The sequence below is a fragment of the Sinohyriopsis cumingii genome, chromosome 18 (genome assembly GCF_028554795.1).
Source record: "Sinohyriopsis cumingii isolate HCF-2022 chromosome 18, ASM2855479v2, whole genome shotgun sequence".
NCBI lineage: Eukaryota > Metazoa > Mollusca > Bivalvia > Unionida > Unionidae > Sinohyriopsis > Sinohyriopsis cumingii.
This window is the reverse complement of record NC_142978.1, coordinates 2928460-2953395: the sequence shown is the minus strand read 5'-3', so window position 1 is coordinate 2953395 and position 24936 is coordinate 2928460. Positions and strand designations below refer to the sequence as shown.

Sequence of the window (24936 nt, the reverse complement as noted above, 5' to 3'; positions counted from 1 at the left end):
TTCCTATGGTCGGTTAGTTCTACTCGCTGTCTCTCCTTCACCCAAACTATAATGGCCACCATGTATTGAACAGCATATATAAGCTCATTTCTAATTAAGTGCAATACAGAGCAATAATATCGAGTAGCATGTTTCCATCATTATCTTTGTCCCCGGCAGTAGTATTTTTAATCATTGCGTGCTAGATTTATAAATCGAAGTCTACATGCAATCAATCTAGAAAAGATATCCCCCCCATACACAAAACAAAATACCCCGAACTACACAGACTAAAAAGTCAGCACAAACAAAACAAGAAAAGAGACAAAGAAAACAACAAACAATGAAATTTTTCCTCGAGATATACTATTAGGTTTGTAGATGACGTCGCGTATGTCTTCATGGTATAAATATCTGATATTATTGCGACAGTATCACAAAAAGTGGCTATATCGCGACAGAATGGAAGACTTAGATAAAATACAAAGGTAACATAAAGGAAAGTAATTTCTTAGCGCAAGATAGTCTGTACATGTCGACCAGTATAACTGATGGAGAAAGAACCCAGGAAACAAACCGGTAAGAATCACCAACCCACGTTTTGACATGCATTGAAACCTCGAGCCCGCTCTGACACGTTTGAGATGACAGTTATCGATAACGGCGAGTGCTTTAGACCACTTTGCCCCCAGGCCCCCTTGTTTTTCTTATAGTTTGATATATTATTTAAACTTTGCCAATAAGTTTATATATTATTCATTTTTCGTAATCTTGATGGTCTTCTTTAGTTCTTGGGACTTTAAGCACGTGAAAAACGCAACAGTCTGTATATAACGAGAACATTTACATGTAACATTACTTTTATTGGGTCTTAAAAATTAGCACTCTTGCTACTTATCGTATTTCTATTCTGGGACATTTCTTTGGAGCAGTACACAATGCCAAACAATATCATCATGAGAAGTCGTGCATTAGAGCACCCACAAAAGAAAAGGAATGCCAATGCATTTTCCGGAACTAAATAATATTTTACATTTTACAAATACTCATGAGAATGGACGTTAGAACTTGGGCAAATATTCGATGTCAGTAACGTAACAGAGAGATATTCGTAACTTACTGTCTTTACAACCACTGGATGGTGTACCACCAAAACCTTTAAAGCACGTGCAGTTGTTAGGTTGGACACAGTCTCCAGGATAACATGGATATAGATACGAACATTGTGCTGAAAACAAGCCTTAGAAAAATTACAGCATGAAAGACATGAACCTGTATTGTAAAGTAGGTTGTTTTCTACGGTAAGGCGTGCATAATATCTACAAAGAACATCAGGTTGCAATTTCTTGACGATGGCATAAGTTATGGATTGTACCTGAATACTTTCTAATTTTCTATAATCATTAATTGATTTCAAGATATTATGGTCAAATATTAAATGACAAGAAGAGTTAAAAGAGGAAGCAACGCGCCACCACATGACTGGTATACATATTGAATCCGTATGCAATAAAGTCATGATTAACTAGCCGTTTGAAGTTTTATTGTCATTATTAGGATTCTAATAACTTTGGGTTAATCAAGGAACCGGTAACACTTACAAATCTTTTACTATTATAAAACTGGGTCTGACGAGCAGTTTTATCTCCAACTGTATGAACCGGCTTAAGAATAACAGTAGAGCATTATTTTATGCAAGTATTGCAAATTTCTTTACAAAGGTTTACCTTTTCAGCATCCATTCTTTGCAATATAAGATGAAATTGCTAAATTTAGAGTATCCTCTCCAAAACTCGAAGCTAAAACCGGTTGATGGGCGAGATTATAAATCAGTTCACGGTAGACGCTGTTCTATTTGTAAGTTCTTGGAAGTTGAATATTATTTTGCGCTTGAATACTTAATGCTGAATTGCTTAATCTGTAAATATGCAAGGGGGATTCAGGAAAAGACTAATCATGTCTAATGTTATTTTATAAGTTATGAATAGAATGCCAGAATTTTGAATAATTGAGCTCTTTAAATTTATAAATCGTTCAAGCATAAAAATAGACTCATACTCGGATATCTTTGAAATATTTTTGACTGTCTGATATTTAAAATTGAATTTAAATCACATACTATCTGATTTTATTTTAAAATTTTTACCCTTAATAATGTAGATATATCTATCAGACCAAGAGAGGTATTTTGTAAAACAATGTACTGATGGTTGGCATGGATTCATGATTCTTCTTACACTCTGTGCACTGTTAATGACGATACCATTTATCTGCCATTCAATGCAGTTCACTGAAAATGTATCCACGCAATCTGTTTGCGCTAGTGGAGCGAATAAAGACTACTCTTCCTGCATTGCTCTCACGTGCCTGTGACGTCACACGTCATTTCCTCACCAACTACTGTCAGATATGTGTGTTTGGAGAAGTAGTAGAATAAAAACGCGCTTCACAACAAACAACGAATGACTGATTCCGCAATGAAAGTATTCACTCAGATAATTAAACCGTCCTTCAATATAATAAAATAATTCTTACCGTTGTTCAGAAATTTCGGAATTATATGATCGTGTACACTAGAATAATTACGCTACTTACAGAAACAACGGAATAAGCTATGGTATACAATATGTTTGACGCGTGTCTTGTACGTGGATATGACATGATTGTATATAAAAACATGATCAATTTACGTGACCAATTTCCAAGATAATACTATTTCTCGCAATGACTCGGTACGTCATAAGGAAAATCTATTAGTTGATCCGAAAGGTCGACATTTTCACTGGTTGCTCCATTTTATTGTCCCGCCAATGCTGTAATCAATAGTTGGACCGCATAATTTGATACGAAGTTGAAGAATGCGAATGTGATATACAAGTTCAATCAAGGGATTGCTTATATTTTGTCCTTGAGACAACAGGGAACTGTGGATACCGTACCAAATATAAGTTTGTCAACTACTAATGGAATTGAGAAGAATTAATAGGCAGTCAGATTTTCCGTCAGTTGACATGGCTTCCTTGATATCAGATCGCTAATTATTTCACAGACTAAGAACCAGTCTACTGGCAGGGAAAAAAAACAAAGCAGAGTACCAGGCGTTTCGAGATATCCCCATTGGCTAGTAAATGGATTTATTATTTCCATTACTTCACAAACTTCAATATATGTATTATATTTGACAATAAAGTATTTGTTGTTATTTAGACAACCTTGTTTTTATTTCCTTCGTACAAAATATCATGAACATCTAGTAATATATATTAGGTGCAGACCAAGTGGTCCCCCTATTTAATAGCACGAGGTTCAAACAATTTCAGGAGGAACATTTGTAATCAAAACTAATAAAGATTTATTCTGCTCTAATGAATATAAGTTTATAACGCTTTCTGCTAATTTAATGCAGAAGTTGTATCTTGTTTTAATATATTAGCATTAAATTCTAGGGGAAATTAATGAGTAGTCATATCCTTATTTCTCTTGACTTACTTGGCTTACTTGAGGGTTATTTCAAAATCTTCAAAGATGTAATTTCAGCAAATGGAGACATCATTTTGAAGTTGCTAAACCAGGTAATAGAATATTTTAATAATATGAAAGAAAAAAACAGTATTTAACTTCCTTGTGGCGACATTAAACGTTTCTGATATATTGTGACGGTTTCTGATTTGTGGAATCCTGAACGCCTTCAAAGCCACACATTTTGATTATTCTTTAAAGTGCGGTACTGCTAAGACTGTTAGAGTATGCCGGGTTGGATATTTGTCATCAAGTATTTATGTTGACACGAGCTTTGTAAGATCACGTTTGAGTGCATTAAAGTACATATACTACTGTACTCTTGCTCATGTGCTCTCTCTCTCTCTCTCTCTCTCTCTCTCTCTCTCTGCATGAGTACAGGTATCAGGCAATGGCATAATCGTGAAAGTTATTCAATAGCATTTCTGACGTATAATATTTTTGCTAGCTGCAATTTAAACCAAAGACTGAGTTGAACAGAGTCCTGAATAATCATAGTGTAACATAAAATATGCATCGTGTTTAAGATTTTTCATATAACCTCATGAAGAGAGCAAGAATTGTGTAATATCACACGCCAATACTTAATAGTGTTTTGACATCATGCCACAAATGTCTGATGTTACATGCTTTTATAACGTAAGCTCATTTCAAACAGGAAATTTAATATACATGGTTGTAAATGTTTATAATTGTTTCCGTTCTAGTTTTATTCATATTATACAACTTTTTTATCATAGGTATGAGGTCAAATTCTACAAATTTGAAAGCAATCTGATAAACGTTTGTTTTAATTAGAATATTGGCAAGACATACATATCTTTGAATTTTGATTTCTCGTTTGAAACTTATTTGTGTATTACAGAATATGAGTATCGAAAGTTAATAAAATGAACATCTTGAGTTCTTGCTTTTGTACTCTACATTATTTTTTCAGCAGTCAATAATAAGAAATTCATATTATCCCAACTCAGGATAACAATAGGATATTCATATTATCCCTACTCCGGAGAATAACAGGAAATTCATATTATCTCTACTAAGGAGAATAATAGGAAAATAACAGTATCCCTACTCAGGCAAATAATAGGAAAGTCATATTATCTCTACTAAGGAGAATAATATGAAAATCGTATTATCCCTACTAAGAAGAAAAATAGGATATTCATATTATCCAACTCAGCAGAATAATAGGAAATTCATATTACATCTACTAAGGAAAATAATAGGAAATTCATATTATCCCAACTCAGGAGAATAATAGGAAATTCATATTGTCCCTACTAAGGAGAATAATAGAAAATTCATATTATCCTTACTAAGGAGAATAATAGGAAATTAATAGTATACCTACACAGGAGAATAATAGGAAATTCATATTATCTCTACTAAGGAGAATAATAGAAAATTCATAGTATCCCTACTCAGGACAATGATAGAAAATTAATATTATTTCTACTAAGGAGAATAATAGGAAATTCTTATTATCCCTACTAAGGCGAATAATTGCTTAACACCATTATCCGTATTACCAGTAAGCCCCTTGACATTCTTGGATATTTCTGAAAAATATTTAATAAAATCCATGTATGAATAAGCATTTTCATAGCGGTAAGACAACAATAATAATAATAATAATAATAATAACAAAACACACTCACTAAAGGACTTTCGAATTATTGGTAGATGAGCTCATTTAGTGGTAGAATTACTCGATAAAACAAAGTAAATAATTGTTTACTGTCTATGTTATATTAAATGTCCCTAATTATTCCTTCGTATCTTACATGATTCGCTTTAATTTTAGTGTTTTGTGGGCTCGTGTGTTGCGTTTGTGCGCTGTAATAATTGATGAAATCAAGATACTAAAATCTAAAATTGATTACAATTCATTTAGTTATGGACACAGCCTACACGAGAAACGATTTATGTATTGTAAATATCATTATAGTCCAAAACGATTAATATAGAAGAATGCAATCGACTAGGTGCTTATAGCAAAATAATTGACTTCTTGTATGTGATTGGATGAAAAGAAATCTCAAAATAACATATATCTATCTTGTTCTTTTTCTCTCATTGTCTATCTCTTATGTGAGAAAATTTGACAATAGCTTTACTTGGGTCGATGGTTCTTTTTGGGGTCTTCATGGGTTCGTCTTCCAACAAAAAAACTGACAGCCATATATAGTCTATTATGTGGTGAAAGATGTCATGAAACACCATAAACCATAAATCAAACTATATATCTATCTGTCCAGTGATGCTAGTAGATTTGAACTTGCACCTGTTCGGTACGGACCCACGACCCTGTCTTTAAAGAACGGCGGTAATGACAATAAATGTATTACTAGTACGGCATACCTGTCCGTACCGGCTTACTTCTAACATCTTATCTATCATCAGCATATGGGTAACATATTCATACTGTCTTTTTTATTATCTCTCACTCATCTGTGGACAATATATATATATATATATATATATATATATATATATATATATATATATATATATATATATATATATATATATATATATATATATATATATATACAGAGAGAGAGAGGATAGATAGATAGGTAGGTAGGTCGAGAGATAGATAGGTACTTACGTGTTTCACAAGTTGAGCCAGTATACAGACTGGAGCAAGCACACACATTCGGATTTATACACGTTCCTCCGTTTTTGCATGTTGGATAGCAGATTGCTGTAAATAAATAATACATCAAAACTCTTTGGTATTTCTCAAGTTATTTATAAAACATTATTGAAATGGTGTGATATTATTTTTATCGATATGAACTAGTTTTACAAACTGGAATGAACCATTATACTTTTGGAAGGAAATATGTCTTAGCTTTGTTCGTTGTCCTTAATCAATTGCATGTCTAAGAAATCTGGAAGAATGTTGATTATTGGACAACTAAGAAGTAATTGTATGACAGTCTTGAGATTAACGTACGGATATTCTTTTGACCTCCCCTTTTTCACAAACCTGTAGAGAAGTGAACATTACTAAGATGCAGAATATTTTGTAGGCTACTAGTTACTAATAATTTCTATAAAAAAAACTAAACTTATTGCTGCTTAGATCAATCACATTTAAGTCACTTTATACAGTTCAAGTTTTGCTTCGTAAATATCTTTACGATTGTCGAAAAACCCAACCCATGTTTCAGGCAAAATGTAACTGGGACTTCAGCCTGTAGTATGGTGTGTTTGCGGGCAGAACTGCGAAAGTTGTTGCGAAATATTTACGTATTCTGCAATCGTTGTTCCCGTTATGCGTCCATCCAGGGCAGCAATCTCGTACAGTGTTATAGACGAGTATCCAACAGTCTTTCCATAAAGAACAGCCCCTAAAATATTCATATATACGCTGTAATCAAAACGGGATAAATGTGATTTGTAAATAATTGCACATTTACTTGCAGCATGGTCTGAAACATCGTGCGGCAAATCTATGAAATCATGCACTAAAACTTGCCATGATTTTATTCATGTTTGAATAAGACATCCAATTCGAACCTTCATATTAGACAACAAAGAAAATATTCCTTTCTGAATTATTTGATATAAGTAGTTAAGTGAGGCGATATAGCGACAATGGGAATTAACATTACAGAACCCAGTGGGCCTGTATAGCGACACGATTTATAACTACAATGGTAATTAGCATTACAAGACTACCTTGGGCCTGTATAGCGACAAGACTTTGAAGTACCCCCTGGACCACTATAGCGGCAAAGGAAAGATAGCGTCTGACGTCACGGTAGGGGAGATTGGTAACACTGCTGCAACTAGGGGAGGTGACGTCACAATACTGAGCAAAGAGCGGGGTGTACAGAGAGAACACAGACAAAACTTACATTATACTTATACAACATTTTTAATAATAATGTAGGCAAGAAAGTCAACTTCTTATTCGAGGCAAATGAGGGGCACTGAAAAGGGCATTTGGGTTTATGTTAACATTATTCCGTTAACATAGAGGGCATCGTATAGGTCTTCTTCTTTTCCTTAAACGTTGTCTGACTTCTGGTCCGTAAATCAAAACCCTCTTCAAACAGCCTTGTCTCTCCACGTAAATTCTTTTTTTCCAAACGCTTGTATCCGTCTTCCTGACAATGGTCCACGATGATCTGACATACATGGGTAAGTCTGTACGGAACAACATTGAAGATACGAGAGTAGAGGATTCTACTTCGGTCCACATCTTGTGACGAGAACAGGTGAAGGAATGTAGCGAACTGCGGTTATTTATAGGGGAAGGGAGGATCGAAACGGATTGAGTTCATTCACGAATCCAAACACGCGTTACAAAATTCAGTCACCACAAGGAGTCACTCGTCCAATCCGAAGAAAGTAGTATGTGACGTCACATTCCCTATATAGAGGCACTAGCGTCTGTGCGCAGTCAATCCATGCGACACAGTTTTCAATCATGACGGAAACTAAGAAGACGATGAATTGGGGTGCACCAGCCGTGGAGGCGAAAAGCACTGGAATAGCATTGACTACCCAAGTCAACCCGGACTTACTTCCAGAAGAGGTTAATTTTAATTAGGATTTTGTCGATTTTCTTTCGCAAGAATTTGTTCCGGAACCAGTACCTTCGCCACCTTCTCCTTCATTACCACACGTGGAGAATTTTAAACAGAGACAGAAAGAAGAATTGGAGAAATTGATACAACAGCAAAAGGAAGCAGAACAAGCTTTTCTCCTTAAACAACAGCAAGAAGAAGAAATAAGAAGAAAACGACAGGAAGAAGAAGCAGCTAAGAAACAAGGTAGTGAAAGTCAAATGGTCACGGTACTTTTGGACATTTTACCAGAGTTAAGAAGTCTGAAACTGATGTATCAGACTTCTGTATTACGACCGAAGAGAAAAAGACATTCACGAGCATAAACAACCCAACCCTGTCACTACGCCTGCCGTATCACCCTCGACAGGAGTCAGTTCAGAAGTAGGCCTTGGCCGTGGCATAGGCTTAAGGTAGTTAAAGTTGATTGGTTCCCATTCCTAAGTTTGTTGTTGAAACAAACAAATACCCAAAGGCCCTTTTCAGGGCCACCCATTTCTCTCGAAAAGAGATAGTATTTCAATTGCCAACATAAATTAAAACTCAAAAATACCTTTTTTACCCTTATTGTATGTGTGTGTGTGAGTGCGTGAGTGTAGGTTCTTATTTTAACAATCAAAACCAAGAGACACTTACGTTTTATGCCTTGTCTATTCAGGTACACATTTCGCAATCCAATTCACAGCACAACATAACCCTTTAAAAAGTTTTTAGGCTTATTCTGTGTCTGTCTTCACTCTCTCTGTTTTTTAAATTTCTTCACTTTCGCAGTTTTTTCTTCCATTTCTTCCTTACTTTCTTCCCTTCTTTTCTTCTCATGTTTCTCTTTCTTCGCGTGTCTTTGTTCTTCCTCTTCTTCCTCTCCATAATCCCTCTCTTCTTCTTCTTGCTCCTATTGTGTCTTAGGGCAATCTAAAGGCCAATGTCCTTTTTCTTGACAATGATAACAGGTATCTTGACTTTTGTCTTTTCTAGCCCATGTTTTACTTTTTTGACGGTCTGGACACTCTGAAGACCAATGTCCTTTCTTCTTACAGATATAGCAAGCATCTTGACTTTTATCTCGAAAGGAGGGAGAGTAGTCCATCGGCTTGTCTGAAGAAAATTTTCTGATGACCCCTCTCAAAGCTCTATCAAAAGTTCGATCTGTGTAGGCTCTTCCAGCGTTCTGCTCGGTGAAATGAATAGTGGAAGGCAAGACACACACCCTTTATGCATGCGCTCATCTGCCATGGATATAAAGTAACCCATGGTGTTTAAAATGTAGTCATTTGACTTTTTTCAGTTAAGATGAAACGATTGCATCAATTCGTGAAAAAAGAAGAAAGTAAGAGGCATAAACATGATTTATCGCCTCGTACAGCAGCTGAATTCTTGGCACAAATTCATGCCAGTGATTTTGAAGATAACATGAGTGAATCAGAATCCAGACCCAGAGAGTCTTCACCTAACCAAAGTTTACCAGTAAACCCTGAAAAGTAATATCATATTCGAGAGATGGAAAAGCGCGGACAAAGCAAAAAGGTGTTATTGCATTAAACGTAGCCTCGTACAAATTAACAACCCTTAAGACCAAATGTGTTTAGCCCGTGCCATCGTGGTGGGACGAACCTATGCCGACAAGAACGACAAGGCAGAATGGAAAAGAGCCTGGAAAACTATTCAAAAATCGGACCGAGCCAAACAACAAAGTGAAGCAGAACTCCTGTTACAACAAGCTCGCCTGTCCAAAGACACACCCTGTGGCATTCCTGAAATTCAAAAATTGCAAGATGTCTTGGCTCCACGCTACACCTTGAAAGTGCACCCTCAAGAAGTACGCGGGTCTCTGTTGTTTCGAGGCAATGATTTTAAGGATGGAAAATACATTCACGTCTATTATCACGATGAACATTTCGATACGATTACCAGTGTCACCGCATTCCTGGGATACAGTTATTACTGTGAGAAATGTGACTATGGCTATACCAATCGAGAGCAACACAAACATTGTTGATCGAAATGTTCAGGATATTTGTCCTCTCAACCCTGTCTGGACGAAGGACAATAACGAGTGCAGTGCTCTGCTTGTCTCTGCACTTTTTTCAGCCCTGCCTGTTACCAACAACATTTGAAGACACAAGGTTCACACCAGAAATGTGCTTGTCAACTGTTGAGATTGTGTCCTACGTATGGACAATGCACACTTACCAATAATGCCAAGGCACACATATGTTCAGGAAAGAAACGATGTCACATTTGTCACCAAAATCGTGGACTTGGAACACCAATGCTACATTCAAAAATACCAACCACAAGAGGAAGATGAACAGAAGAAAGGGAATTTCATCTTTTTCGATTTCGAATGCATGCAAGAGACCGGCATTCACATTCCTAATTTCTGCGTGGCGCATCGAGCGTGCGAGAAGTGCATGCAAGAACCTATCTTTAGTCATTGCCCTCATTCCAGCAAGATTGCTGAAAAAAAAATTTCGAGGACCGAACACGCTGACCGATTTTGCCCGATGGATCTTAGACCGAATCGACGAGACATGGAGCAAAGAGGACATCGGACGTTATGGAGATTGTCATCGTCATGCCACGGTGATGGCCCACAATTTCTCGGGATACGATGGACAGTTTCTTTTGATATACTATACGCAGCAAGGCATCGAACGTCCTAAAGTGACTTTGAACAGAGCCAAAATCATTTCCATGCAAGTGGGACAAGTACAGTTTAAATATTCGATGAGCTATTTGGCCATGCCTCTTAGTCGAATGCCTAAAACGTTTGGACAGAAATGGCCGAACGATACTTTCCACAGTTTTCAATACCGAAGCCAATCAACATACCGTTCTAACCCATTTGCCTGAGGCTAAAGACTACGACCCCGACAACATGCGTACCGAACAACGAGAAGCTTTCTACCCTTGGTACCAGGCCCATGCCTATGACCCTTTCGACTTTCAGGAAGAAATTCTAAAGTATCGTTGTTCCGACGTGGACACTGTACAGCGTTGCGGTCGAAAATTTCGAGAACTGTTCATGAAACACGGAAGGTCGATCCTTTGAAAGAAGCTTGCACCATTGCCAAAACATGTTCCTTTGTATAGAACAGCAAGGATATCAAGTGGTGGAAATATGGGAACACGAGTACGATCCCGAGTTTAAATGCATCGTAGAAAGTTACAAGTTGATGGACCTGGGATGCCAACTGTTAGACGTGTACGAAATTTACCACTTTCCCAAGACACAGAAATACCACAAGGGGGACGAGATTCAGAAAGGCATTTTCGCAGACTACGTGGATGCCTTTTTGAAACTGAAACAAGAAGCCAGTGGCTATCCTTCTCGGTGTCACACTCCCGAAGACCAAAAGACATTCAAAGAGATATACGTGGAGCAAGAAGGCATTACTTTAGACCACATCGAGAAAAACGAAGGCAGGCGATCGTTTGCCAAAGTGATGTTAAATTGCTTGTTGGGTAAAATGGCACAACGTATGTGTTTCCTCAAGACGGAGTATTTGACAGAACTTTCCCGCTACTTCCAGATGATTCACGACAAAGCCAAATACATGAAACACGTGGACGTCGTTCGTGAGGATTTGATCTTAGTCAATTACGAAGAAGATCTGGACTTTGTACAAGCCCACGAATTTGGAAATGTCATCATCGCGGCTTACGTGACAGTCCATGCTCGCATAAAATTATACAAAGCTTTATAACTGTTAGGGGATCGCGTCCTGTACTTCGACACAGACAGTTGCATTTACATCGATCGCCCCAGTCAGCATCACCCTAACATCGAAGGAGACCGCTTAGGAGCCTGGACAGACGAGCACCCCGACGAGAAGATTTTAAGTTTCGCTAGTGGCGGTCCCAAAAATTCGGCTACGAATACCGGGACAAACAAGGAGAAGTGCACACGTAGTGTAAAGTGAAAGGATTGACCGTCAATTATCGCACCAGTCGAGTGGTGAACTCTTGCGTATTGAAAGAAGCCTTGCACTCTGGAGAGGATGGAAATTTTAAAGTGACCACTACCAACTGAACGAGATTGTACGTTTACCCATTCATCAATCGTCAGTCGACCTTTGGAAAAAGTCTATCAAATCGTGTACCAGAAACGAGTGCGTCTTCCCAACCACTTCGCTTTGCCGTATGGATATGTCGGTATAAAAAATTGGTTGTAAGAGGATAGCCACCAGCAAGAAGGATGACTTCGCCACAGCAAGAATCGAGTGAGACACCCAATGAGAACTCCAGATTCAAACCCTACCATTTTCCGGTCTTCTTACCTGACTATTGTGATTGTGCCCGTCGATTGGAAACGTTTCAAAAATGGCCCACGGATAGGGAAGGATTACCTACTTCGAATGTTTTAGCTAGAACAGGATTTGTCTACTTGGGACCTAAGACTGGATTGGGATAGGAAGTACAGTGTTTCAGTTGCGGCCTGAAGTTACAAATAGATCTATGTATCTATAAAGATTCAGCTATTCTGGAACATACTCGATGGTCTCCGCATTGCCCTTACCTTTCTATGGCCTTTCCATCCATCACACTACGGTACAATTATAACGGTACCTTAGAGAAGGTAGCACCGTTGTCCAGGAAAAAAAAGGAAGACTTCCATAACTAGACATAAACAAGGAACGATATACAAGCTTGAGACTTCACTGCGACTAGTATAAAAAGGGACATTATGCAATATCGATAGTTCATTGTGACTACCAAGACCAAGCGAACAAGATGAATACTTTCAGAGACACACAAAGAAAGTTCAGACAGGCACAATTCAAGTTTGGGGCCTCTGAAGTGGAGTGCGATGCTGAGTCTTGCGATGAGAGTGATGCTGTACGCTGTGACCTCCGCGATGCAGTAAAGCATCATGAGAACTTTGTTCTCACTTCTACCACTACCCCTATCATGGAAAGTGATGATGTGCGTGTCAAACCTGACGGATGCGAAAGCGATGCCGCTCCTTATCGTGGACACTTTACTGGTTTTCATTATGGATATCAACCTTCACGTCTACCACCCTACGGATGTCATCCAGCCCTGAGCAAACTCCTGTCAATGTCACCCTACCCTCATCGAAACGAACCTGTGAAAGACGAATATTTGTTCCCTGTGCGTTTGCCTGAATACTGCAACTTTGAAAATCGTCTTCAATCGTTCAAAGGAAAATGGCCTAAGTATCTGGGAGGACTCACCCCTGAAGAATTATGCCAGAGCGGCATTTTTCTACTTGGGCGAGGGGGATAAACTCAAGTGCTTTAGTTGCGGTGTGTCACTACACCAGTGGTAACAACAAGATTCAGCCTACCTGGAACATGCACGATGGTCCCCGAATTATCACTACCTACCTTTAGTGGGACCAAGTCATTGAAGTAACCTACCATGTCGTTGAAGAATCCAGATTAGCTAGGAGTCAAATGTTAGACGCCAATGAGACCAGTATTTAAACCTCATTTAAAAAATGATATTCAAGCATTACCAAACGAACTGCAAGAGAAGATCTACGAGGAAGTTTGCCAGGGACTTGCCAGAGCGAAATCTCAATGGGTGACTGTATAACATTTGTGTCGCGAAATTCACAAGAGGAAAGTGAAAGAAGTCAACAAATGTGTTAGATTTCTCTGGATCAAGTCTGCGTTCTTCCTATTATTCCGCTTTAGACCGTTTACATTAGAATATTTCATTGACATTCTTGGGCGTTACCCTGAATGGCAGTGTTCAGAAATTACTCACTATGTTGATTACTTTCGCTCTTGGAGAAGATTGTAAATACAATAATACTGACTGATGTGATCATGGGTATTTTGCAAGAGAACATTCGTGGTTTGCCAGTGGAGTTGAGAGAACGTATTTACCGAGAACTGGTCAAAATACAAGTGAAACGTAAAGAACAATTGCATCCGTTATGTCACCGGTGTTTAAACCACTGGTACCTGAATGCTATAAGAAGACTGATTCACTTGAAAATGTTCCAATGGTCAGATATTATTCTGGACAAGGACAGTAAGACTTTGGTATCTACTCATCCTACTACTTACAAGTTGGCCATACTACAACAAGTACCAGAGGAAGAGTTAGTGGATTACCAAAATCTTTTATGTGATCGAATTTTGTCTCTAGAGCAAACTTCTCTGCGATGTGTAGTGTGTCAACTAGAGACTAAAACATTTGGTTTAGCTACTGGTGTACAATCAGATTTGTACAGAAAATACACTTATTACCTCCGACAAAAGAGGGTTTTAGTATGACCTATTCATGGATACTTTGCAAGAGAACATTCGTGGTTTGCCAGTGGAGTTGAGAGAACGCATTTACCGAGAACTGGTCAAAATACAAGTGAAACGTAAAGAACAATTGCATCCGTTACGTCACCGGTGTTTAAACCAGTGGTACCTGAATGCTATAAGAGGACTGATTCCTGAGAAACTGTTCCAGTGGTCAGGTCTTGTCAAACACTTCGAGAACGAGAATGATCAATATGTTCATGTTCACGATTTTCGTTACTTCGAGATACACCTACTGCAACGAATTGAGGAAGAAGAGTTGAAGGATTACAAAAATCTTTTACGCAACATCTGCTTAGTGGAAAAGGAAACTTCGGAACGAACTCTGAACTGTAGATTAGTGCTTGGAGCATTTAGATTATCAACTGGAGAATGAATATCTCTACGCCGAAAGTACATGTATTGATTCCGAAAATAAGAGGGTATAAAAACAGGCTGCCATGCCACAGCTTTTATCAAAAGTGATTCAGCAGCTCCGTGGAAGGAACTCAATGACACTATTCAAACCGTGGATGATTACCATCACTTAATACAAGAATTGTTTCCGTTGAATTTGGGTCGACGTGTGGTGTGTGTCTTAATGACTTGTTTTCTGGGATTTCGTTTACCAGCCAATTCCTTGTGAACTCTTTACGAACAGTACTTACCACCCAAATGACTTTAAATGGTCAAAAGAGACTCATTTTGCTCAAAGCCTTGCGTTTTCATCTGGATACTTCTCGATCTCTACGGGAAAAAATGATTCGTCAACTTTTAGGTACCGAAGAGGTGTATGCCGATGTGTATGTAGCTTGTGACATACACCCCCATTTGACAAATGTACGTGACTGGAAAAAATGGGGTTTTGAGGCTTGGACACAAGAAGTGGCCCAGTATGATCGAGAGTTATCATCCTTCCTTTCAACATCCAAGGAAAAAAGTCACTTTTCAACCCACTGTTACTGAAAGTACCAGAAGCACCCGTCATGGACATTCCTGAAAGACCCTTTCGCGAGGACACTTGTGTGCCATTACCCTCTGTAGAACCTCTAAGAACATTACACCCTATCCCTAGAACATCTTGGTTACCCAAAACATGTTGTACAGAGACTTGTTTCTGTTCCACTTTGATCGTTTTAATGTGCATTTTATCGTTCTACTTAACCCTTTGGCTTTTATTTATTTTAGTCTTTCGTGTTTATTTTTTAAAACATCAATAAACGTGTCCTGAAAAAGTATAAAAACTCTTGTCTTGTCTGTTTTCGTGTCACAAGTGACATTCCTGGCGCTATGGCTTCCTCTGCTGCATATGCTCCCTCTTCATCTACTTTCATAGTTATCGATGAACACTTAGATCGTGCCAGTTGGGACGCTTTGTATCTTCGCGATCCCTTTAACATGCTGATTACTGGACCTAGCGGTTCAGACAAAACCGAATTTGTCAAACGTTTGATCGAAAATAAACATCATCTGATCGATCGTCCACCTCAACGAATAGTGTGGTGTTACAAAGAGTGGCGATTGGCGTACAGTCTCCTGCGAGAAAGTCAAGGCGATTCCATCGTGTTTGTGGAAGGCATTCATAACGAAGACGACGGAATCGTGTCTGACCCCCGTCAAACCATTTGGCAATTTTCGACGACATGTTAGGAGAAGACGAAGAAGAAATTAAACTGTGGTTTACGCGCAAAGGGCATCATCGTAATGCCAGTGTCATTTACATCACTCAAAATTTGTTTCAACAAGGTAAAGCACATCGCACCATCAGTCTCAGTGCTCATTACGTGGTCTTGTTTAAAATCCCTCGAGATAAATCGCAAGTGCAAGTCTAAGCCAAACAGTTAGGAACACCTTGGCTAACTCAGGCGTACGACGATGCCACTCAAACTCCACAGGCATATTTACTCATCGATTTGAAACCCACTACCCCCGATTATTTGCGATTTCGTACCCATTTGTTTCACCACTGGTGTCAAGACGGAGGGTCTGTCCTGTACGTGTCTCCGTCGTCGACTTAACTCCCCAAAAATCTATCAAAACCTCGGACACTTTTCGTCTGTCTCACACATTGTCAACATGACGTCCCTTCAGTCTCATCTTTCCGTCAAATTGATTCGAGCCTTGTATGGCATCAGTCGCGAGAAAAATCCACAAATACGTGCTCGTGTCTTAGAAGCCAGTCTCTAAGAAGTCTTACGATGGTTTACGGTGACAGCACATCAATTATTGCAATGTATCATTCAGCTTTGACCTAACTGGCTGATCCCCACATGGACACTCAAACCAAAAAGTAAATCATTTTGAAACCTGGAGGGAGCCGTAGTCTAGGAGGTGTCATCATTCGGTCCCTCTTAAAATGGGATCCTAATGCTCCCAAAGTTCTCCCCAAGAAAAAAGCCAAACGAAGCCCCAAGAAGAAAAAGAGCAACGGTGTCAGGACCAGGTGACAACCCCAGAAAAAGAAAAGCCCCCAGAAAAAGAAACAGAAGTTCCCAGAAAAGAAAAGCCCACAGAAAACAGCTTCTAGTCGCAAGAGAGGCACTTAGGCCAGGACGCAACCTTACATTCGCAAACCACGACCTGCTACGGTGACCGCGTCTCCGGTAGCCTCAGGCTCATCCATTTCTCTGTTGATGACGCCATGGAAGCCCGTGTCTCCAAGAACTTCTCCTCCAGTGGTGACACCCTCCTCCTCTTTAGCTGCAGTATCGGCTGCTCACAATGTACCTGCTCCCAAAATCAAAGTCCAAGAGAGATCGGGCATGTTACAGAGTTTCTGGATTTGTCCAAGCACGTACTGGCTCGATTTAGTCCGTTGCAAACCCCTTTGATGCCTGTAATCAAGTTGATACGACGTAAAGACAATCAGTGGCTACGCGTTCGAGCATAAAAATGACCTGAGGCAAAGCATGGGTATCAGTGTTTTTGTGCTCCTGACGACCCAAATATGTTAACCCCCAGAAAACATCCATCTTCTAAACCCAAAGGAAAGGACTGCCTCCTCGTTTAGTTAAACATTGGGCAATGTTGTCTGTCCTGTCCAAAGCTTCTCCACCCATGCGAACAAAACTCATTCAATCAGCCTCCAAAGATGTCATCGATACCGTGTGCGAATGTTGTTTGAACGTCTTGAAAGGCACGATCCCTTTGTCGAAACACCAGAAACAATGCTTAGGCAAACATCGTCACGTTCTTCGCCAAATGGTTCAAAAGAAAATCCCCATTCGTCAAAAGAAGATGTTGGTCCAACGTGGAGGAATTTTGCCTCTATTGTTATAACCTTTGCAGAACGGAGTCTTGGGAACCATGTTAGGAGGACTCGTGGGAGCAAGATAAAAAGACACTCTGGAGTGCCAAGATCTCAGACGTGACCCTTGAAATCGAATGGAAGGACGAAAACCGAAAACTAGCTTTAGTGCCTTACAAACGATGGATGGAATTCCATCGTTGGCAAGAACAACGAACCCCGCATTTGCCTCCCAATCCCAATTTGACAGAGATGTCCCAGTTACAACACGAATTGCAGTCGTTGATGGATCGCACCGATTTGTCCGAAACAGAGAAATCGCAAAAGTACGGTCAACTCTTGCAACGACTGCAACTCTTTCACCAGAAACCTTTAGACGAAACAACTCTTCCCACTCTGAAATAATTTAAGACCTTGATGAAAAGTCCACCACCATCACCACCACTACTACTGCCAGTGACCAAGACAGAAAAAGGAGAAGAAGAAAAATAAGGGTTTCAAACTCCGCCAGAAAAAGTACGCAAGTTAACAAAACAACCTACATCCAAAATTGGATGGATTAAAAAGATGTTGGCCACCCCTTCTTCATCAGGAGAGAAAAAGAAGGTAAAGATAGATGCGAAACAAGAACCCATGAGCCCTGTTCAGACACCTATCGCTGGCCGGACACGCAGAGCATTGCAAACCAAGAAAATACCACACAAGAAAAAGAGTAGCATCAGCAAAGAATTGGTGACTTATTAACAAACAAAAGAAATGGAGAAGGTGTTAGCCAGCATTTACTACGATCCATCCCATCCTTCAGGTTACGGAGGAGTTCAGAAATTGTATCGTGCTGCCAAAACTCAATTGAAACGTCTCCGTTTACCTGAAGTGCAACGATGGTTACAAGAACAAGCTACCTTCACTTTACACGAACCCATTCGACGCAAGTTTTCCAGACGTCGCACCCAAGTGGAAGGCATCGATCATCAATGGCAAGCCGATTTAGCCGATGTCTCTCATTTGGCCACCTACAATCACGGCTATAAATATTTGTTTTGTGTCATCGATGTCTTTTCCAAATTTGCCTGGGTCGTGCCATTGACTTCCAAATCGAACAGCGAGTTAGTGCGAGCCCTGCAACTGGTGTTTAAACAAAGCGGTTGTCACCCTCTTCGATGGCAAACGGATAAAGGCACCGAATTTCTGAACCAAGCTTTCCAAAAAGAATTAAAGAAACGTGAAATTCTTTGGTTTACCACCGAGAATCCTGATACTAAGGCTTCATCGTGGAACGTTTTCAGCGTACCTTGAAAGAATGCATGTGGAAATATTTTACGCATCACCACACTCTCAAGTACATTGACATCTTATCGCACCTGGTACAAGCGTACAAACAATCTTACCATCGAAGCATTGGACATGCCCGCAAGATGTGACTCCCGACAACGAAGTGCTGGATTCTGATCGTCTATTTGGTACGTCCCCGACGGTGACTGTCCTCAAGAAAGGTGAAGTGTTGACCGTAGGAGATTGGGTGCGCATTGACAAAACCATACGCACTTTCGACAAAGGTTACTTACCTAAATGGACCAACGAATTGTTTCTTGTCACTAGACGAGTAGATGGCCGTCATCCTGCTGTCTATAAATTGGAAGACATGAACGGAGAAGTGTTAAAAGGAACGTTTTAATTGCCTGAGTAACAACGTGTCACCAAAAAGAAGACAACGTGTACGACATCTTAAGCATTCTCAAACGCAGAACCCTTAAAGTGAGCAAACTACGTGTCAAAGAAGTCTAATTGCTTTGGAAAGGATATCCGTCCAGTTTTGATTCTTGGATCGACGCTTCGCAAGTCATCGTCTATAATAAGAAGTGACCATTATGCCCTTTCATACAGCCTCAGCTACCGCTACCACTGCAGCGACTACTCCTTCACCCAGTTCTTCTCTGCAAGATTTACAGAAACAACCCTTGTGAGTGTTGTGTGGAGAACATGTGCCTAAAACACAAATCGTCTTTTTCTGTCAAATCTTTGTGGTATATTGTGTCATCGGTGCAGCCATCGCCAATTTGAGTTTGCAACAAGTAGACAAACAATTGTGGAATATTTGATTGAGCAGTTGCATCGGTTACCTTCTTCACAATCCATCCCTGAAATTCTCCTCGAACGGGAACAATGGACATCTTGTGTCCAGTGCCAGTCACCACTCCAACAACAACAATAACCCTATCTTGGGCGGAGACACTCCTCTGACTTCCAGCAACTCCTCGGACAGCCACTGAACTCTGGAATTATGAGCCACTATAATCAATTTTACTTAACCTTACACAGCGACAGTTCCATGGAGGTGTTTCCCAACAACACCTTGTGCTGTTACACGGCCAAATTACCTCAGGCCATCCAATTAGATCGCGAAGCCCATTGGGAAGTGGCTTTGATGGAAATCATTCACCCGACCCAAGTTCTCAATGTCCTTTCAAATAAAAAATAATTTTCAGTCGGAATTCATTACGAGCAAATGCAACAGTACTTGAATACCCATGGAAAATATGATAAGAAAACACATAACTTAGAAACTCAAAAGTCGACCTATCACTTAATCATTCCTCCAAGCTATTATATTAGTGGTCAACATTTGGTGACCACCATTGCTTCCAGGTTTAATGTTGTGTTTCTTAAAGCTCTAGAGAGTGTCAGAAAAAGTGTCACCCTTGAGTAACATAAAGTAGCTCGTCGCTTCCTGATGAATTTCCTGAGGGGAACAAAGTGTTGTCCATTTTATTTTGTCCTGAATTGTTTGAGCGGGGACATGGAGACGAGGATGACAATGATCAAGAAAAACGAATTACCAGTCATTTCCGACAAGGATGTTCTTGCCAAGTTTTTTCGTTCCTCAGTAAAACTGAACCAAGGACTAAATTTGATTTTTGTGTGCTCCGATGTGGTGGAGTACAACGTGGTGGGACACACCTCCGTACCGTTACTGCGTGTCATTCCTTTCAAAGTGGATTCTGCCACGGTCGCTGACGAGGAAGGTGGAAACACTTATCACGTACACCGCGAATCTGTACATCCTCACTATTTACCCCTCAGCAAGTCTTATTTTAACACTGTCAACATTGCTATAAAAGGAGATCTGGGACAAAATGTTCCATTCACCAAAGGGAAAGTCACGGTGAAACTCCATTGTCGAAAACGGTTCTCTAACGACTCGTAAATCATGTATCCAGTGTACCGAGGCCTCGCTAGACAGCGAGGACACGGTTTAAGAGATATATTGAAATCAGATTTTCGTTCGGTGGCTCCTGTGTTGAAACCGATGGTGACACGAGGACTGCATGCCTTGAAAGATGCCGCATTGACGCAAGGCAAAGAATGTCTCCAAATTATCATCATCGACAACCAACCCTAAAGAAGCATTCTTGAGAGCAGGCAAAAATGTCTTGCTGAAAACGGGCAAAGACATTTTGGGCAGAAGAGAAACACCTATAAATGCCCTGAACGCTACCGAATCAGGCATTCCGGCTTCCCTGACGACACAGCAAGGACATGGCAGAAAGAGACGACGAAGAAAACACCCCTTCACAAGACTTCACACTTTTAAGGCTATAGAAAGACAGAAAAAATGATGCACCGATAGTCTTGCGCCTGTTCCAAGTCGGAACTAGACCTGTCTGCCATGCCACCCACCATGATTACCATGCAAGAATCCCAATGGATCGAATTTCACCCAGTTTCCTCTGTCAAGGACTCAGGATCAACTCCGCTCGAGTTTGAAATCAAAGGTCAGCCTGAATAGCAGTTACTTGTACTTGAAAGTCAAAGTTGAAGATCCGACTGGAAATGCTATAGACACTGAAGCAGTAGCTCCCATCAACAATTTTATGCATTCCTTGTTCAGCTCAGTGGACTTTTACTTGAATAACAAACTGGTCAGCAGTTGCATGGATACTTACCCTTATCGAGCCTACCTGGAGAATCTCTTGACGTATGCAAATAAAACCAAGAAAAATTCATCTGGATGCTTGGGTGGCATGGAAACCTGACACACCACGTCAATTTAACAACATCGAAGTGGATATAAAAAAAGACCACAATAAGGGATTTATAGCACGACGAAAAATTTCATTGACAACAAGAGTTTAGAACTGATGGATCATTTGCATTTGGACATGTGGTTACAAGAAAAGTATTTGCTGATTGGTGTGGATGTCGGCCTGAGACTGAATCTCAGCAGTACCGCTTTCCATTTAATGGATGCAACTGATGACGCTTACAAAACCAAAATCGATGAAGCCAAAATGATACGTGCGAGGCGTGGAAGTGTTACCTAAAGTGGGAAACGACATCAGTCACACTTTGAGCAGAACGACGCCAAAAATATCATATACGACATGTGGAAGTGAAAACCTTCACCATTCCCATCAAACAGTACTCTATGATCGAAGATCATCTGTTCCAAGGTCAGTTACCCAAACGTTTGATCCTTGGTATCGTGCGCAATGCAGCCTTCAATGGAGTCCGCGAACAAAGTCCTTTCCACTTGTATCACTACGACGTGTCCAAGGTTGAATTCAGTCGCGATGGCAAGACCTTGTGTACCCGAACCTTGTGAACGTCATCCTGTATGCAGAATTCGACAATATGATATAAATCAACAGTTTGAGAGAAGTCATTCTAGACTATTAGAAGCCATACTGTTATCCCTCTTTACATAGTGGATAATCTTTGGACATGGAATATGAGGAGACCATGAAAGTAGAACCCCAAGACAAAGACGAGGAACCCACTGGATAGTCGTCTACTTTCCTCAAGAAGGATGTGCGGAATATTTCGATTGATGTGGATTGCCCCTTTGGGAGATGATATCATTGACTTTATGAAAAGAAATAATGTGAAATTACAAGGCACAGATTCATTGGTGTGTGGACAATATTGTGTGTATTTTCTACATCAACGCAGTCTGCGATATTCTTTAGAACATTTAGTGACTTATTTTGATGGTCATTCTTCTAGAAACGATGAGAAAGTAGATCTATGGTTTTGTGACCATTATGGTTATATTTTGTCTTTAGCTAGGAAACGTAGTGTACATCAATGGCCCAATGACTTCCAATAGTGGAAATCACAATTTCATTCACAGCAATGTCAACCTTGTCTAAAATAGTTAGTTAGTTGAAAAATTGTTTATTGTTAAATTGAATGGTTAATTTTAAAAAGATTGTTAATTGTTAGTTGTGAGTTGTTTGAATAAAGATTTTGTGTTTAGAAAAAAAATACGTGTGTCGCTGGTTTTGCCGTGGGTATCATGAACCATGCTATTTGACTTCTCTCTATCCCTCACATTACACTATTTTAGCGTTCAGACTCGAAACCGTGTAGATATGTTTTCCTTCGCGTCCGTGCTTTTACCATAAAAGCGGAACAGTCTGCAGTCTGATGATCTGTCATTCCACATTTAGTCTGCAGCTAACATAGAAGGAGCAACACAATGGAGCTAGCGACGGAAGTATTAATCCCTGCACAGGCGTTGAGCGCTATTCAAGGCTTAGGTCTAACGATAGCCTCAGGCTGGAGCTTAAGAGCACGGGCAAACAGAGTCACGCTCTATCTAATATGCGAGGATAAAGAAATTAAAAGAATTAGGCCCATAACTCGGCGTGGAGTTAAGAAATATATGCGACAGCAGCGGGAGCAAGAAATGCAGACACAGCCAGTTAGCACCCCACCCACCTCGAAACCACAAATAACATCTAGCCAACAGCCGCCTATACTTAACAAAGAACGCACCCCGGAAAGAGTGGTGGCAGAACAAAGGGTCAACTATGTTACAGAAGCGGTATGGCAAACTCAGACTCAATTATCGGAGTAGCTACGTTCTTCTCTCATTCCCATATTACAGGCGATCCCAGCTGAAAGAATAACCACACCAACAATAACAGGGACTGACACCGTAGCAGCGGATTTGGAACTATCTACCTCAACTGAAGAATTATTATCAGAACCAGAATAGGAAATGGAGGCAGCTGAGGAGGAGGAGGTGGACACTGACACCCTCGTTGATAAGTACACCAAACTGGGGCTAGATCAAGCATTGTATGATGTCAACAAAGCAGGGCAGTTCATAAGAGCCATACAATCATACAATACGTTGCCTACAAATCTCTAGACACCTTTAAACCAAGACCTTCTCAATGGGGATTTGGGGTCAGAGTTCTCTCCCAATTCTACAGACGTGCCTACACTCTTTCCTTCCCCCAGGAGTAATTAAAAATCACGCGGTGCGTGAATAAACCAGTGATACATGCTCCATTGGAGCGAAAATCACTATAATTCAAGTCAACTCAAATCTTACATTATCCATATTATCACCAAAAACGCGCGGACCTAAAAGAAACACTCACTTTTCTTCTACTGACAATCACTCATTGAAAATTCTTTGACAAGGGACGGAAACGAAGTAAAACTGGACTTAATTTGAAATAAGTACGGGCTAGCGTTTTGGGAAGTACACAACGTACATGGCTGGCTTGCCGAGTGCCTTTCCTCCTTCACCATGCTCGGACAACGTACACGTGGCAGTATGTGGAACGATTTCCACCTGCCACACGACCAGGTGTCTTAATGTGACGTCATCGCTGCCGACCAATCGCAGCGGGCGTCACATACTGCTTGGGTTGACACCTGGGACTTTTCAATGCAATTGAACCTTTCAGTAACATGAGTTGTGTGGTACTATTCCCTCTCATGTGACAGCCATTCAGTTAGATTGTCAGGAACTCAATAGTCCCACAATCTAAGGCTAAATTAATAAGTACTCTGTGAGTGCATAAAAGCCTGGGGGATGAGGCTCTCTTTCCTTCCCCCAAGAGTAATTAAAAATCACGCAGTGCGTGAACAAACCAGTGATACATATTCTAGATGAACGAAAATCACTATAATTCAAATGATGAAGATTTGAGTGCCAGGGGATGTTTTCCTTCGCGTCCGTGCTTAAAGTATTTATAGGAAGCACTCGTCAGTCTGCATATCCCTGTTGATTCGTGAAGAACGAAACATGAGTAGCAGAATCGCTAAGTTAATGGAACTCCAGATGCACCTGAAATACGTCAGGCGCCTCTTGAATGAGCTGGCAGCGGAGGCCATTGTAGAAGAAGATAGGCTAAATGAGGAGGAGAAGCAGAGAAGGAAGAAAGAAAAGGAGGAAAAGAAGAGAGGGTTCAGGTATCACCCTATGATGAGACCTGAGTGTAAGGTGAAACCTGAGGCGATGACGCCTCCACAAACACTTCCAGTACCACCGACACAACCAGCACAGAGACACCAGCACAGAGACATGTCGCCCCACAAA

At 40.2% G+C, this 24936-nt stretch overlaps 1 protein-coding gene across 2 annotated transcripts in view; it reads right to left on the bottom strand.

The window, feature by feature from the left end:
* The window catches only part of LOC149775973 (uncharacterized), a 63007-nt gene that overhangs the window by 22934 nt on the left and 15137 nt on the right, over nucleotides 1-24936 (bottom strand). For both annotated transcript variants that reach the window (XM_089941465.1, XM_089941464.1), the window contains exons 3-6: nucleotides 6760-6860; nucleotides 6113-6208; nucleotides 5031-5060; nucleotides 1100-1207 (exon numbers count right to left, since the gene is read on the bottom strand). In XM_089941465.1, the coding sequence (XP_089797591.1) occupies nucleotides 1100-1207; nucleotides 5031-5060; nucleotides 6113-6208; nucleotides 6760-6860 (335 nt within the window). The remainder of the gene's footprint in view (nucleotides 1-1099; nucleotides 1208-5030; nucleotides 5061-6112; nucleotides 6209-6759; nucleotides 6861-24936) is intronic.